The sequence below is a fragment of the Sebastes umbrosus genome, chromosome 22 (assembly GCF_015220745.1).
Source record: "Sebastes umbrosus isolate fSebUmb1 chromosome 22, fSebUmb1.pri, whole genome shotgun sequence".
In the NCBI taxonomy this organism is placed as follows: domain Eukaryota; kingdom Metazoa; phylum Chordata; class Actinopteri; order Perciformes; family Sebastidae; genus Sebastes; species Sebastes umbrosus.
Genome location: NC_051290.1, coordinates 1,987,208 through 2,002,004, shown reverse-complemented (window position 1 = coordinate 2,002,004; position 14,797 = coordinate 1,987,208). Strand labels below are relative to the sequence as shown.

The 14,797-nt window shown below is 38.2% G+C and overlaps 1 protein-coding gene and 1 pseudogene across 3 annotated transcripts in view; both read left to right on the top strand.

Annotated features, from left to right (window-relative positions):
* The window catches only part of LOC119481818 (protein NLRC3-like), a 47,129-nt gene that overhangs the window by 31,166 nt on the left and 1,166 nt on the right, over nucleotides 1–14,797 (top strand). For 2 of the 3 annotated variants that reach the window (XM_037759065.1, XM_037759064.1), the window contains 10 exons: nucleotides 8,784–8,903; nucleotides 8,964–9,077; nucleotides 9,176–9,280; nucleotides 9,843–9,947; nucleotides 10,548–10,652; nucleotides 11,259–11,440; nucleotides 11,565–13,338; nucleotides 13,457–13,630; nucleotides 13,905–14,078; nucleotides 14,386–14,432. In XM_037759065.1, the coding sequence (XP_037614993.1) occupies nucleotides 8,809–8,903; nucleotides 8,964–9,077; nucleotides 9,176–9,280; nucleotides 9,843–9,947; nucleotides 10,548–10,652; nucleotides 11,259–11,440; nucleotides 11,565–13,338; nucleotides 13,457–13,630; nucleotides 13,905–14,078; nucleotides 14,386–14,432 (2,875 nt within the window). In that variant the 5' untranslated portion in view covers nucleotides 8,784–8,808. Of the gene's footprint in view, nucleotides 1–6,721; nucleotides 6,827–7,426; nucleotides 7,532–8,783; nucleotides 8,904–8,963; nucleotides 9,078–9,175; nucleotides 9,281–9,842; nucleotides 9,948–10,547; nucleotides 10,653–11,258; nucleotides 11,441–11,564; nucleotides 13,339–13,456; nucleotides 13,631–13,904; nucleotides 14,079–14,385; nucleotides 14,433–14,797 lie in introns of all 3 variants that reach the window. The other variant, XM_037759063.1, reaches the window with a different exon arrangement.
* Nucleotides 14,512–14,630, top strand: LOC119482269 (annotated as a pseudogene).

Genomic DNA, 14,797 nt, shown 5'->3' with positions numbered 1-14,797 from the left:
TATAAAGTACTATAGTTACCTCTGAGATGTAATAGAGTATAAAGTACTATAGTTACCTCTGAGATGTAATAGAGTATAAAGTACTATAGTTACCTCTGAGATGTAGTAGAGTATAAAGTACTATAGTTACCTCTGAGATGTAATAGAGTATAAAGTACAATATTTACCTCTGAGATGTAGTAGAGTATAAAGTACTATAGTTACCTCTGAGATGTAGTAGAGTATAAAGTACTATAGTTACCTCTGAGATGTAATAGAGTATAAAGTACTATAGTTACCTCTGAGATGTAGTAGAGTATAAAGTACTATAGTTACCTCTGAGATGTAGTAGAGTATAAAGTACTATAGTTACCTCTGAGATGTAGTAGAGTATAAAGTACTATAGTTACCTCTGAGATGTAGTGGAGTAAAAAGTACAATAGTTACCTCTGAGATGTAGTGGAGTATAAAGTACTATAGATACCTCTGAGATGTAGTGGAGTAAAAAGTACAATAGTTACCTCTGAGATGTAGTAGAATATAAAGTACTATAGTTACCTCTGAGATGTAGTGGAGTAAAAAGTACAATAGTTACCTCTGAGATGTAGTAGAGTATAAAGTACTATAGTTACCTCTGAGATGTAGTAGAGTATAAAGTACTATAGTTACCTCTGAGATGTAGTAGAGTATAAAGTACTATAGATACCTCTGAGATGTAGTAGAGTATAAAGTACTATAGTTACCTCTGAGATGTAGTGGAGTATAAAGTACTATAGTTACCTCTGAGATGTAATAGAGTATAAAGTACTATAGTTACCTCTGAGATGTAGTGGAGTATAAAGTACTATAGTTACCTCTGAGATGTAGTGGAGTATGAAGTACTATAGTTACCTCTGAGATGTAGTGGAGTATAAAGTACTATAGTAACCTCTGAGATGTAGTAGAGTATAAAGTACTATAGTTACTTCTGAGATGTAGTAGAGTATAAAGTACTATAGTTACTTCTGAGATGTAGTAGAGTATAAAGTACTATAGTTACTTCTGAGATGTAGTAGAGTATAAAGTACTATAGATACCTCTGAGATGTAGTAGAGTATAAAGTACTATAATAACCTCTGAGATGTAGTGGAGTATAAAGTACTATAGTTACCTCTGAGATGTAGTGGAGTATAAAGTACTATAGTTACCTCTGAGATGTAGTGGAGTAAAAAGTACTATAGTTACCTCTGAGATGTAGTGGAGTATAAAGTACTATAGTTACCTCTGAGATGTAGTGGAGTAAAAAGTACAATAGTTACCTCTGAGATGTAGTGGAGTAAAAAGTACTATAGTTACCTCTGAGATGTAGTGGAGTAAAAAGTACTATAGTTACCTCTGAGATGTAGTGGAGTAAAAAGTACTATAGTTACCTCTGAGATGTAGTAGAGTATAAAGTACTATAGTTACCTCTGAGATGTAGTAGAGTATAAAGTACTATAGTTACCTCTGAGATGTAATAGAGTATAAAGTACTATAGTTACCTCTGAGATGTAGTAGAGTATAAAGTACTATAGTTACCTCTGAGATGTAGTAGAGTATAAAGTACTATAGTTACCTCTGAGATGTAGTAGAGTATAAAGTACAATATTTACCTCTGAGATGTAGTAGAGTATAAAGTACTATATTTACCTCTGAGATGTAGTAGAGTATAAAGTACTATAGTTACCTCTGAGATGTAGTAGAGTATAAAGTACTATAGTTACCTCTGAGATGTAGTGGAGTATAAAGTACTATAGTTACCTCTGAGATGTAGTAGAGTATAAAGTACTATAGTTACCTCTGAGATGTAGTGGAGTATAAAGTACTATAGTTACCTCTGAGATGTAGTAGAGTATAAAGTACTATAGTTACTTCTGAGATGTAGTAGAGTATAAAGTACTATAGATACCTCTGAGATGTAGTGGAGTAAAAAGTACAATAGTTACCTCTGAGATGTAGTGGAGTATAAAGTACTATAGTTACCTCTGAGATGTAGTGGAGTATGAAGTACTATAGTTACCTCTGAGATGTAGTGGAGTATAAAGTACTATAGTTACTTCTGAGATGTAGTAGAGTATAAAGTACTATAGATACCTCTGAGATGTAGTGGAGTAAAAAGTACAATAGTTACCTCTGAGATGTAGTGGAGTATAAAGTACTATAGTTACCTCTGAGATGTAGTGGAGTATGAAGTACTATAGTTACCTCTGAGATGTAGTGGAGTATAAAGTACTATAGTTACCTCTGAGATGTAGTGGAGTATAAAGTACTATAGTTACCTCTGAGATGTAGTGGAGTATAAAGTACTATAGTAACCTCTGAGATGTAGTGGAGTATAAAGTACTATAGTTACCTCTGAGATGTAGTGGAGTATGAAGTACTATAGTTACCTCTGAGATGTAGTGGAGTATGAAGTACTATAGTTACCTCTGAGATGTAGTGGAGTATAAAGTACTATAGTTACCTCTGAGATGTAGTGGAGTATAAAGTACTATAGTTACCTCTGAGATGTAGTGGAGTATGAAGTACTATAGTTACCTCTGAGATGTAGTGGAGTATAAAGTACTATAGTAACCTCTGAGATGTAGTGGAGTATAAAGTACTATAGTTACCTCTGAGATGTAGTGGAGTATGAAGTACTATAGTTACCTCTGAGATGTAGTGGAGTATAAAGTACTATAGTTACCTCTGAGATGTAGTGGAGTATAAAGTACTATAGTTACCTCTGAGATGTAGTGGAGTATAAAGTACTATAGTAACCTCTGAGATGTAGTGGAGTATAAAGTACTATAGTTACCTCTGAGATGTAGTGGAGTATGAAGTACTATAGTTACCTCTGAGATGTAGTGGAGTATGAAGTACTATAGTTACCTCTGAGATGTAGTGGAGTATAAAGTACTATAGTTACCTCTGAGATGTAGTGGAGTATAAAGTACTATAGTTACCTCTGAGATGTAGTGGAGTATGAAGTACTATAGTTACCTCTGAGATGTAGTGGAGTATAAAGTACTATAGTAACCTCTGAGATGTAGTGGAGTAAAAAGTACAATAGTTACCTCTGAGATGTAGTAGAGTATAAAGTACTATATTTACCTCTGAGATGTAGTGGAGTAAAAAGTACTATAGTTACCTCTGAGATGTAGTGGAGTATAAAGTACTATAGTTACCTCTGAGATGTAGTGGAGTAAAAAGTACTATAGTTACCTCTGAGATGTAGTGGAGTATAAAGTACTATAGTTACCTCTGAGATGTAGTGGAGTAAAAAGTACTATAGTTACCTCTGAGATGTAGTGGAGTAAAAAGTACAATAGTTACCTCTGAGATGTAGTGGAGTAAAAAGTACAATAGTTACCTCTGAGATGTAGTGGAGTATAAAGTACAATAGTTACCTCTGAGATGTGGAGTATAAGGTACTATAGTTACCTCTGAGATGTAGTAGAGTATAAAGTACTATAGTTACCTCTGAGATGTAGTAGAGTATAAAGTACTATAGTTACCTCTGAGATGTAGTGGAGTAAAAAGTACAATAGTTACCTGTGAGATGTAGTGGAGTATAAAGTACTATAGTTACCTCTGAGATGTAGTGGAGTAAAAAGTACTATAGTTACCTCTGAGATGTAGTGGAGTAAAAAGTACTATAGTTACCTCTGAGATGTAGTGGAGTAAAAAGTACAATAGTTACCTCTGAGATGTGGAGTATAAGGTACTATAGTTACCTCTGAGATGTAGTAGAGTATAAGGTACTATAGTTACCTCTGAGATGTAGTAGAGTATAAAGTACTATAGTTACCTCTGAGATGTAGTAGAGTATAAAGTACTATAGTTACCTCTGAGATGTAGTGGAGTAAAAAGTACTATAGTTACTTCTGAGATGTAGTGGAGTATAAAGTACTATAGTTACCTCTGAGATGTAGTGGAGTATAAAGTACTATAGTTACCTCTGAGATGTAGTAGAGTATAAAGTACTATAGTTACTTCTGAGATGTAGTGGAGTATAAAGTACTATAGTTACCTCTGAGATGTAGTAGAGTATAAAGTACTATAGTTACTTCTGAGATGTAGTGGAGTATAAGGTACTATAGTTACCTCTGAGATGTAGTAGAGTATAAAGTACTATAGTTACTTCTGAGATGTAGTGGAGTATAAAGTACTATAGTTACCTCTGAGATGTAGTAGAGTATAAAGTACTATAGTTACCTCTGAGATGTAGTAGAGTATAAAGTACTATAGTTACCTCTGAGATGTAGTAGAGTATAAAGTACTATAGTTACCTCTGAGATGTAGTAGAGTATAAAGTACTATAGTTACCTCTGAGATGTAGTGGAGGAGAAGTATAAAGTAACATGGAAATCCTAAAAGTCATTAGAAGTACCTTGAATTTGTACTTAAGTACTGTACTTAGGTAAATACATCCCATCACTGCATTTCAATATCAATGATCTATATATCAGTCTGAGTAGCCCAGCCCACATCTAAAGTGAAAGTAAAAAGTTAGACTGTCGTCCATGTTGTCTGAGCTGCTGCTGCAGCCACACGACCAGAGATCATTTCAATCTTCAAAGAAACACAAAAGTGAGTCATCATTTATGATTTCAACCAGATACTTCCAGGTTTCCTGGTTCGTGTTGTTTGTGGTTAGTTGTTTTGTTTGGTTCTGGCTGCTTCCTCGTGAGCTGAAATGGATCTGTAAAAAACCTCATGTTTGCTGTACTGTAGAGGCTTTTCCCATTTCTGATTTATACAGCTCGATTCCTCTCCTCGACTCCTCTCCTCAACTCCTCTCCTTGCGTCTTAGTCCCTCGGGAGATGCGAGCGGAGGAGGTGAGGAAAAGACACGAGGAGAGAGGAAGAGAGGAAATATGTTTTTAGAAAGAATGAGACATCGTTTCCTCTGAAGCGTCACGTGGAGCGACGTCCGTTTCTGATGACATCAGATCAGCTGATCACATCTGGATCAGCTGTCAGTGGGCTTTAACAGCTGTTTATGTCTGAACTGATCTAATAATACTAATAAAAACACAGTTATTATCAGTGGTATATAAACAGTTAAGTTAGGTTTTGATGAGCATTATAAAGGTTTAATTTTGAAGATTTTTTTTACCAAGTTGCAGGTGTACGATTTATTATTTTAATAATAAATAACAATTCCCTAAATGTTTATCTAAATGTATTTATTATATGTTAGGAAAGCAATGTTTGAGATTTATTAAGTCAAGCCTGATATTTCCTTACACATAACAGAATGATCCCAGTCACTTGCACACAGCGAGGCACACAGATTATTAATTAAACACTGGTATCAGATCGGTACTCGGTATCGTTGCATCCTAAATATCTTATCAAGTATTCCGAAGATATTTCAATATAGTGAGGACCTGCTGCACATTGAAATACACATACATTTAAATTTACTAAAGTACTGTTTTTAAATACAATTTTGAGGTACTTTACTTGCGTATTTCCATTTTAATCTACTTTATACTTCTACTGCACTACATCTCAGAGGGAATTTTTGTGCTTCATACTCTGTACTACATTTATTTGATAACTTTAGTTACCTTTCAGATTCAGATTTGACATAAAAACGCATATGATATTCTTACAAATTGCACTGTTAAAAAATTGCATTGTATTATAATATAATAATAGAGCTATATTATTATAAAATATAAAGATTTTTAAGCACTTGCACTGTGATATTTATATTTATCTTGTTCTTACGTGGTTTTAATGCATTCATTTTAAGTTTCTTTGGACAAAAGTTAAATGAATGTACTGTTAAAAAAAAAAATCCTGTCCTTCATTATCTACGCCTGTTGTTGATAATGCACCTTAAATTAGCCAGAATTAACAATAAACAGGTAGAAAATGATTAAATAAGCAAAGTTTTGGGGTTTCCTGTAGTTCTGTTTCAGGTACGACAGCAGAAATGGCTGAGAAGAGGAAGTTGAGGAAGCGATCCAACTCTTTGTGCTCCTCGGTGTTGCCTGAGCTGATGACATAATGTAATAGCCTATTATAAATTTATTTATTTGAGTAGTGTCTCTTCTCTTTTTAGTTCACAGATGAGTGAAGCTGAGTCCTCGGGTCCCGCCGGTGACTCCATGAAGAGTGACAGATCCATGTACGACCCGCTGTATTTTAGTCTTGAAAAGACACAAAGGTAATTTAATTAAATGTATTCTGTAAAGAAAATATCTTGCTTGCATTTTAAGGTTAAATTAAATTCATTCTGTTAAGCACTCAGAGGGTCATAAATTACAACAACACAAAAAAAATTAGAAACACACATAAGCTGTAGTCACCCAGGAATGATCTACTACCCTCGATCCATCCTGCCTCAACCACTACCGGCCAATCTCCAATCTTCCCAAACTGCATGTGATTATCATAAAGTGGGCATGTCTGTAAAGGGGAGGATCGTGGGTACCCATAGAACCCATTTACATTCACTGATCTGGAGGTCAGAGGTCAAGGGACTCCTTTTTGTCAAAAATGAAGCGTAAATTTGGAGCGTTAGTTAACCTCCTTCATGGCAAGCTAGTATGACATGGTTGGTACCGATGGATTCATCAGGTTTTTAGTTTCATATGATACCAGTATCTTCACTCTAGCTTTAAAACCCGAGCCCGCTACAACCTAAAAATCACAAGTTACGTTAATATGTTAAAAAAATGAGTGGCGTTGGATATACAGTTTATATCTCAATCTCTTGTGTTTTTAGTTCACAGATGAGTGAAGGTGAGTCCTCAGGTCCCAGCTGTGTGTCCATGAAGAGTGACAGATCCATGTACGACCCACTCTGGTTTGGTCTTGAAAAGACACCAAGGTAATTTAATTAAATGTATTCTGTAAAGAAAATATCTTACATCTAAAAGCACATTAAGGTTCATCAAAGATTCATAAAGACACTGATATTGAAAACATTTGTGACTGCCGGACTGGAGCTGGAATCTCTTGAAAGACAATATGTAACTTTTAAAAGAAACAAATTAAAATGCACCATTTTAGAATAGATGAAAATAACACATTTGTACTGCATGCCAAAAACTGCACGTTGTTGCCCCAAACTGCATGTGATTATCATAAAGTGGGCATGTCTGTAAAGGGGAGACTCGTGGGTACCCATAGAACCCATTTACATCCACTGATCTGGAGGTCAGAGGTCAAGAGACCCCTTTGAAAATGGACATGACAGTTTTTTTCCTCTCCAAAATTTAGCGCAAGTTTGAAGCGTTAGTTTAATATGATACCATTATCTTCACTCTAGCTTTAAATCTGAGCCGCAACAACCTCCGGAAGATCGATTGCGTTAATGCATTAAAGAAATTAGTGGCGTTAAAATGATTTTATGTTAACGGGTTATTATCATTTAATATTAACTTTGACAGCCCTAATGTATATATATATCTCAATCTCGTCTTTTTAGGTCACAGATGAGTGAAGCTGAGTCCTCGGGTCCCGCCGGTGACTCCATGAAGAGTGACAGATTCATGTACGACCCGCTCTATTTTGGTCTTGAAAAGACACAAAGGTAATTTAATTAAATGTATTCTGTAAAGAAAATATATTGCTTGCATTTTAAGGTTAAATTAAAATTCATTCTGTTAAGCACTCAGAGGGTCATAAATTACAACAACACAAACAAAAATTATAAACACACATAAGCTGTAGTCACCCAGGAACGATCTACTACCCTCGATCCATCCTGCCTCAACCACTACCAGCCAATCTCCAATCTTCCCAAACTGCACGTGATTATCATAAAGTGGGCATGTCTGTAAAGGGGAGGATCGTGGGTACCCATAAAACCCATTTACATTCACTGATCTGGAGGTCAGAGGTCAAGGGACTCCTTTTTGTCAAAAATGAAGCGTAAATTTGGAGCGTTAGTTAACCTCCTTCACGGCAATATATCATGTGACTGTACAGTGTGGTGGGGGGTGGCTGTCTGTCAGTCAAATCAAATTAAGGCAAGATTAAAAAAGAATAAGATAAAATAAAGTAAAATAAATATAAATAGATAGATAGATAGAAGTAAAAAGAATGATGGATAAATAGATGATGTGGTTGTGTGTGGTGTGTGGACTGTAACTGGAGTTAAATGTAATCATGGGTTAGTATTGGTGGTGGTGGAGGGGTTTGATAGTTATGGTGGTTTGTTTTGGAGTATTATGGAGAGGTGGTGTTCTGGTTGTCCTTCATGTATTAACTGTGTCATGGCAGGTTATGGATGGCTCTCTGTATAGATCTCTGGGTGAGGACGGTGTTTCTTTCTTGGATGGTTTTGAGTCCGGACATGCTGTGGATGTAGTGTGTGCTGATGTATTGCGGGAGTCTGTATGCCAGTTTTATTAAAACTTGATTAGTGTCAATCTGCAGCCTGCAAGACGGCTTCAAGTCACACCCCTTCTTTAAGTTACACCTCCTTCTTTCTTAAAGGTGTATGACCCTGTTTGGACTATTAACTTAGGGCTGTCAGTCGATGGAAACAAATTTAATTGTGATTAATTGCATGATTGTTCATAGTTCATCACAAATTAATTGCACATTTGTCTGTTCAAAATGTTCCTTAAAGGGAGATTTGTCAAGTATTTAATCCTCTTATCAACATATAGGAGTGGGCAAATATGCTGCTTTATGCAAATGTATGCATATACTTATTATTGGAAATCAATTAACAACACAAAACAATGACAGATATTGTCCAGAAACCCTCACAGGTTCTGCATTTAGCATAAAACAATATGCTCCAATCATAACATGTCATTTTGGGTTTCCTGTAGTTGTGTTTCAGATACGACTGCAGAAATGGCTGAGAAGAGGAAGTTGAGAAAGCGATCCATCGCTTTGAGCTCCTCAGTGTTGCCTGAACAGCCAATAGGCTCCAGCAGTGAGCTGATGAGGTAATGTAATAGCCTATCATAAATATATTTATTTATTTATTAATTTATTTATTTGAGTAGTGTCTCTTCTCTTTTTAGGCCACAGATGAGTGAAGCTGAGTCCTCGGGTCCCGCCGGTGACTCTATGAAGAGTGACAGATCCATGTATGAACCGCTCTGGTTTAAAAGAAAACGGTAATCCTAAATTTTGTGCACTATTAATAGATAAATTGTAGGTTATAGATGTGTTCTATGCAAAAGTTATACATGAGTAAAAATATTTCTGTTTTTAGTTCACATTCGAGTGGAAATGAGTCCTCGGGTCCCAGCGGTGTCTCTATGAAGAGTGATAGATCCATGTACGAGCCACTCTGGTTTGGTCTTGAAAAAACAAAATGGTAATTTAATTAAATGTATTCTGTAAAGAAAATATATTGCTTGCATTTTAAGGTTAAATTAAAATTCATTCTGTTAAGCACTTAGAGGGTCATAAATTACAACAACACAAAAAAAATTATAAACACACATAAGCTGTAGTCACCCAGGAACGATCTACTACCCTCGATCCATCCTGCCTCAACCACTACCAGCCAATCTCCAATCTTCCCAAACTGCATGTGATTATCATAAAGTGGGCATGTCTGTAAAGGGGAGGATCGTGGGTACCCATAGAACCCATTTACATTCACTGATCTGGAGGTCAGAGGTCAAGGGACTCCTTTTTGTCAAAAATGAAGCGTAAATTTGGAGCGTTAGTTAACCTCCTTCATGGCAAGCTAGTATGACATGGTTGGTACCGATGGATTCATCAGGTTTTTAGTTTCATATGATACCAGTATCTTCACTCTAGCTTTAAAACCCGAGCCCGCTACAACCTAAAAATCACAAGTTACGTTAATATGTTAAAAAAATGAGTGGCGTTGGATATACAGTTTATATCTCAATCTCTTGTGTTTTTAGTTCACAGATGAGTGAAGCTGAGTCCTCGGGTCCCAGCTGTGTGTCCATGAAGAGTGACAGATCCATGTACGACCCGCTCTGGTTTGGTCTTGAAAAGACACAAAGGTAATTTAATTAAATGTATTCTGTAAAGAAAATATCTTACATCTAAAAGCACATTAAGGTTCATCAAAGATTCATAAAGACACTGATATTGAAAACATTTGTGACTGCCGGACTGGAGCTGGAATCTCTTGAAAGACAATATGTAACTTTTAAAAGAAACAAATTAAAATGCACCATTTTAGAATAGATGAAAATAACACATTTGTACTGCATGCCAAAAACTGCACGTTGTTGCCCCAAACTGCATGTGATTATCATAAAGTGGGCATGTCTGTAAAGGGGAGACTCGTGGGTACCCATAGAACCCATTTACATCCACTGATCTGGAGGTCAGAGGTCAAGAGACCCCTTTGAAAATGGACATGACAGTTTTTTTCCTCTCCAAAATTTAGCGCAAGTTTGAAGCGTTAGTTTAATATGATACCATTATCTTCACTCTAGCTTTAAATCTGAGCCGCAACAACCTCCGGAAGATCGATTGCGTTAATGCATTAAAGAAATTAGTGGCGTTAAAATGATTTTATGTTAACGGGTTATTATCATTTAATATTAACTTTGACAGCCCTAATGTATATATATATCTCAATCTCGTCTTTTTAGGTCACAGATGAGTGAAGCTGAGTCCTGGGGTCCCAGCTGTCTCTCCATGAAGAGTGACAGATCCATGTACGAGCCGCTCAGCTTTGGTCTTGAAAAGACACCAAGGTAATTTGATTAAATTTATTCTGTAAAGAAAATATCTTACATCTAAAAGCATATTAAGGTTCATCAAAGATTCATAAAGACACTGATATTGAAAACATTTGTGACTGCCGGACTGGAGCTGGAATCTCTTGAAAGACAATATGTAACTTTTAAAAATATTACATTTTATTTTACTGTTTTATTAGCCGTTTATACATGTTATACAGTTTTTTTAAATTGTATTTTAAACATAATTTCTATTGGGGATGTTAAAGTATGCCTACATGTGCGCATTTGTCCCTAATTGTTTGGTACAGAACCTTCGGATCGGTACGTGATATTCTTCGGTTCGTTATGCCCTGTTATCCAAATCATTTCTGCTGAATTAGCCTGATACACTCCAAGAAGGTCTATGTTTTAGTATGTACGCAACGTAAATTATCAACAATGAATTTCCTACTACCCTGTATGAATGAACACAAGCTGTAGTTGTCCAGGAAAGTTGTCTTTGTGAAATAAATGGAAATGATGACCAAAACCAGAAACGTATGGAACTGTGGCCCCAAAACCGACAACCGACAACCGATCTGGCAGGACTAATGTAGACATTTGTTGATCACCCTACAGCCAGCCGATTGGGGAGCCATCCAGCTGTTCAGTGTGTATGGAAGGTTTGAGGGATCCAGTCAGTTTAGGCTGTGGACACTGGTCATGCAAACTGTGCGTCAGTTCAGACGACCCCTGCACCAAGTGTGGAAAGAAACCCAGAAAAGATCCAGAACACCAGAGGGATACGGAGGACGACACTGGTAAGTTTAGATACTTGTACATGTACTACTATTACTGCTACTACAGCTAATGCTAGTAAGACATTAATGTGGCCTCATCAGTATTTGAATTTGGAATTTGCAAGCATGCATTTGATTGTTTCAGGGGGCAGCCATCTTTGGAAAGAAACGAAGAATCTTAAAAAAGCAATGAAGAAGAAATTTACTTCGACGTCTGAAGGTGATGATGACCAAGAGAACTCCCTGAACAGCATCTACACAACACTCTTCATCACCATTGGAGAGAGTGAAGTGCCACATGAAGAACAATTGTTCAGACACATCAAACAACAACAATCTTCTGAACATTCAGTCGACCTCAGTGACATCTTCAAACCTTCGCCCGGCCAAGAGAAACCCCCCAGAATAGTCCTGACGAAGGGCGTTGCAGGAATTGGAAAATCATTTTCTGTGCAGAAATTCATTCTTGATTGGGCCGAGGACAAAGCAAACAAGGATATTGATCTTGTTTTCAGTCTGGCTTTCCGAGAGCTGAATTTGTGTACAGATAACAAAAGCTTGCACAAGCTCCTGACTGAATTCCACCCTGCGATCCACAATCTGAAAGATTCAGAAGATCTCCTCAAAGCCAAGGTTATTGTGATCCTGGACGGTCTGGATGAAAGCAGACTTCAACTGGACTTCGAGAACAAGCCGATCAAATCTGTCAGTGAAGTAACATCTGTGGGTAATCTCATAGCAAACCTCATCCAGGGTAACCTTCTTCCTGATGCTAACCTGTGGATAACATCCCGTCCAGCAGCAGCCAATCAGATCCCTGCGAAGTTTGTCGACATGGTGACGGAGATAAGAGGGTTCAGTGACCCACAAAAAGAAGAATACTTCAGGAGGAGATTCAGTCAGGATTTGAATCTTGCTGACAGGATCATTTCGCACATTCGCTCCTCACAGAGTCTCGACATCATGTGCCATATCCCGATCTTCTGCTGGATTGCTGCCGTCTTATTTAAGGAGATCTTTGGGGGAGACGAGAAAGCTGAAACTCCTCAAACTCTAACAGAGATGATGGCGCATTTCCTGTTTGCCCAGACAAAACGCAGAAGTAGAAAATTCGACAAGAAGACTGAGGAAAACAAAAAGCGACTTCTGAAGAAACACAAGGAATTTCTTGTGAAACTCGGTAAGCTTGCATTTGTTCAGCTGCAGAAGAACAACCTCATCTTCTACGATGAAGACCTGGAAGACTGTGGCATTGACATACGAGAGGCAGCCATCTACTCTGGATTTTGCACCACAGTTCTTAGGGAAGAAGAAGTCTTTTCCCAGAAAAAGGTCTTCTTCTTTGTGCACCTGACCATACAGGAGTTCTTTGCAGCTCTTTTTGTCTATGACTGTTTCACAAACAAGAATACAAAAGAGCTCGGCAACTTCCTCGATCTGAAGGACGAAGAACATTCTTTACTCGATCTTCTCAAGATGACAGTTGACAAAGTGTTGGAGAAGAAGAATGGCCACCTGGACTTCTTCTTGCGATTCCTCCTTGGCCTCATGGTAGAACCCAACCGGAGAGTCCTTGAGGGTCTGCTGACATCGCCGGACCCAAGCCAAGATACCGACAAGAAAATCTTGACTCACCTCAAAGCCATCCGAAGAAAGGCCCTCTCTCCGGACGGTTGCATCAACCTCTTCCAGAATATGGTCGAGATGAGAGATCACAAAGTCAAAGATGAGATTCAAGAATATCTGGAAAAGTCAGATCGTTCAAGAGCAGAGCTGACTCCCCTGCACTGCTCTGCGCTGGCCTACATGCTGCAGGTATCAAAGAATTATCTGGATGTGTTGGACTTGAAGAGTTACAACACATCAGAGGAAGGCAGAAGGAGGATGATACCAGCTGTGAGGAGCAGCAGAAAGGTCATGTAAGTTTGCCTTCCCTATAACATGTCACATAATGTGGTAGCAGTTGTTCTTTCACTCTCGAGTGATGCAGTTGCGCCTTTTTGTTGATCACATTATAACCCAATCATCCACCCCTAGACTGGCAGACTGCAAAGTGACCGAAGAGTGGGTTAAACATCTGGCCTTTGGTCTCAAGTTCCCCAACTTACCTCTGAGAGATCTGAATCTGAGCAACAATGACCTGAAAGATTCAGGAGTGGAGCTGCTCTGTGATGGGCTGTCAAGTCAATGCTGCAGACTCGAAACGCTGAGGTAGTTATTGGACGTTCACATTCAGATTCTACTTCTGTACTACCACCATCAAACTCTCATGTAATGCAAACCTCATTTTCTCCCCCACCATTCCTGTAATATTGAAGCTGCCACAACAGCACCCCCATATATGCATTCATCCCTGCTGAAGGGCTGCTCGTCATCTACCTTCTTACATTCATTCAGGGATGCAAGAAACTCGCTACTGATGCAGGTGCTCTATATAAATACATCACGAACGTGCATGCTAATAAACAAAACACTGTTTTCTCAGGTTGTCAGGTTGTCAGGTCACAGAGGACGGCTGTGCTTCTCTGGCCTCGGCTCTCCAGTCCAACCCGTCCCATCTGATAGAGCTGGACCTGAGCTACAATCATCCAGGAGACGCAGGAAAGAAGCTGCTCTCTGAGCTGAAGACCAATCCACAAAACAAGCTCAAGAAACTCAAGTAAGTATAATGCTAGAGTACTAGATTTTTGACTTTTTAACTGAACTGAGAGAGAAGTACCGCTAGAGTATCTCACAAATCCACTATGGTGATATGGAGTGTACTGCCAACTGTAAAACTGCTCAAGGATACTCTATGATCGGACCGAATTCTGGTAACATGCAGTAATGTACAGTAGCACTATAGGTTGGATAGATTCATAATGGACACATCTGATACTCTGATAGCAAAGGTTCTGAAAGCAACACAGTGTTAGTCAAATGGTTGTTCTTTGTCTGATCTGTTCTATCCTCATTTTTCTTCACAGTTTTGACCATGGCGGAAGTAACCGGATGATACCGGGATTCAAGAAATGTAAGTATCATGGAGCTCCTGGACATTAGCTGAATGTTGTGAACACAGTGATAAATTGCAAATAGTAATTTCAATGAAGGTTTACGGCCAAAACACCCTGAACAGGCCCAATCTCGTCTGATCTCGGAAGCTAAGCAGGGTCGGGCCTGGTTAGTACTTTGATTGGAGACCGCCTGGGAATACCAGGTGCTGTAAGCTTTCTCACTTCTCTTTGGGGTGACACGGTGGTTAGCATTGTCGCCTCATAGCAAGAGGGTCGCAGGTTCAAACCTGGCAACCTGGCCCTTCTGTGTGGAGTTTGTCGAGTACTCCGGTTTCCTTCCACAGTCCAAAGACATGCAGGTTAGGTTCATTGTTGACTCTAA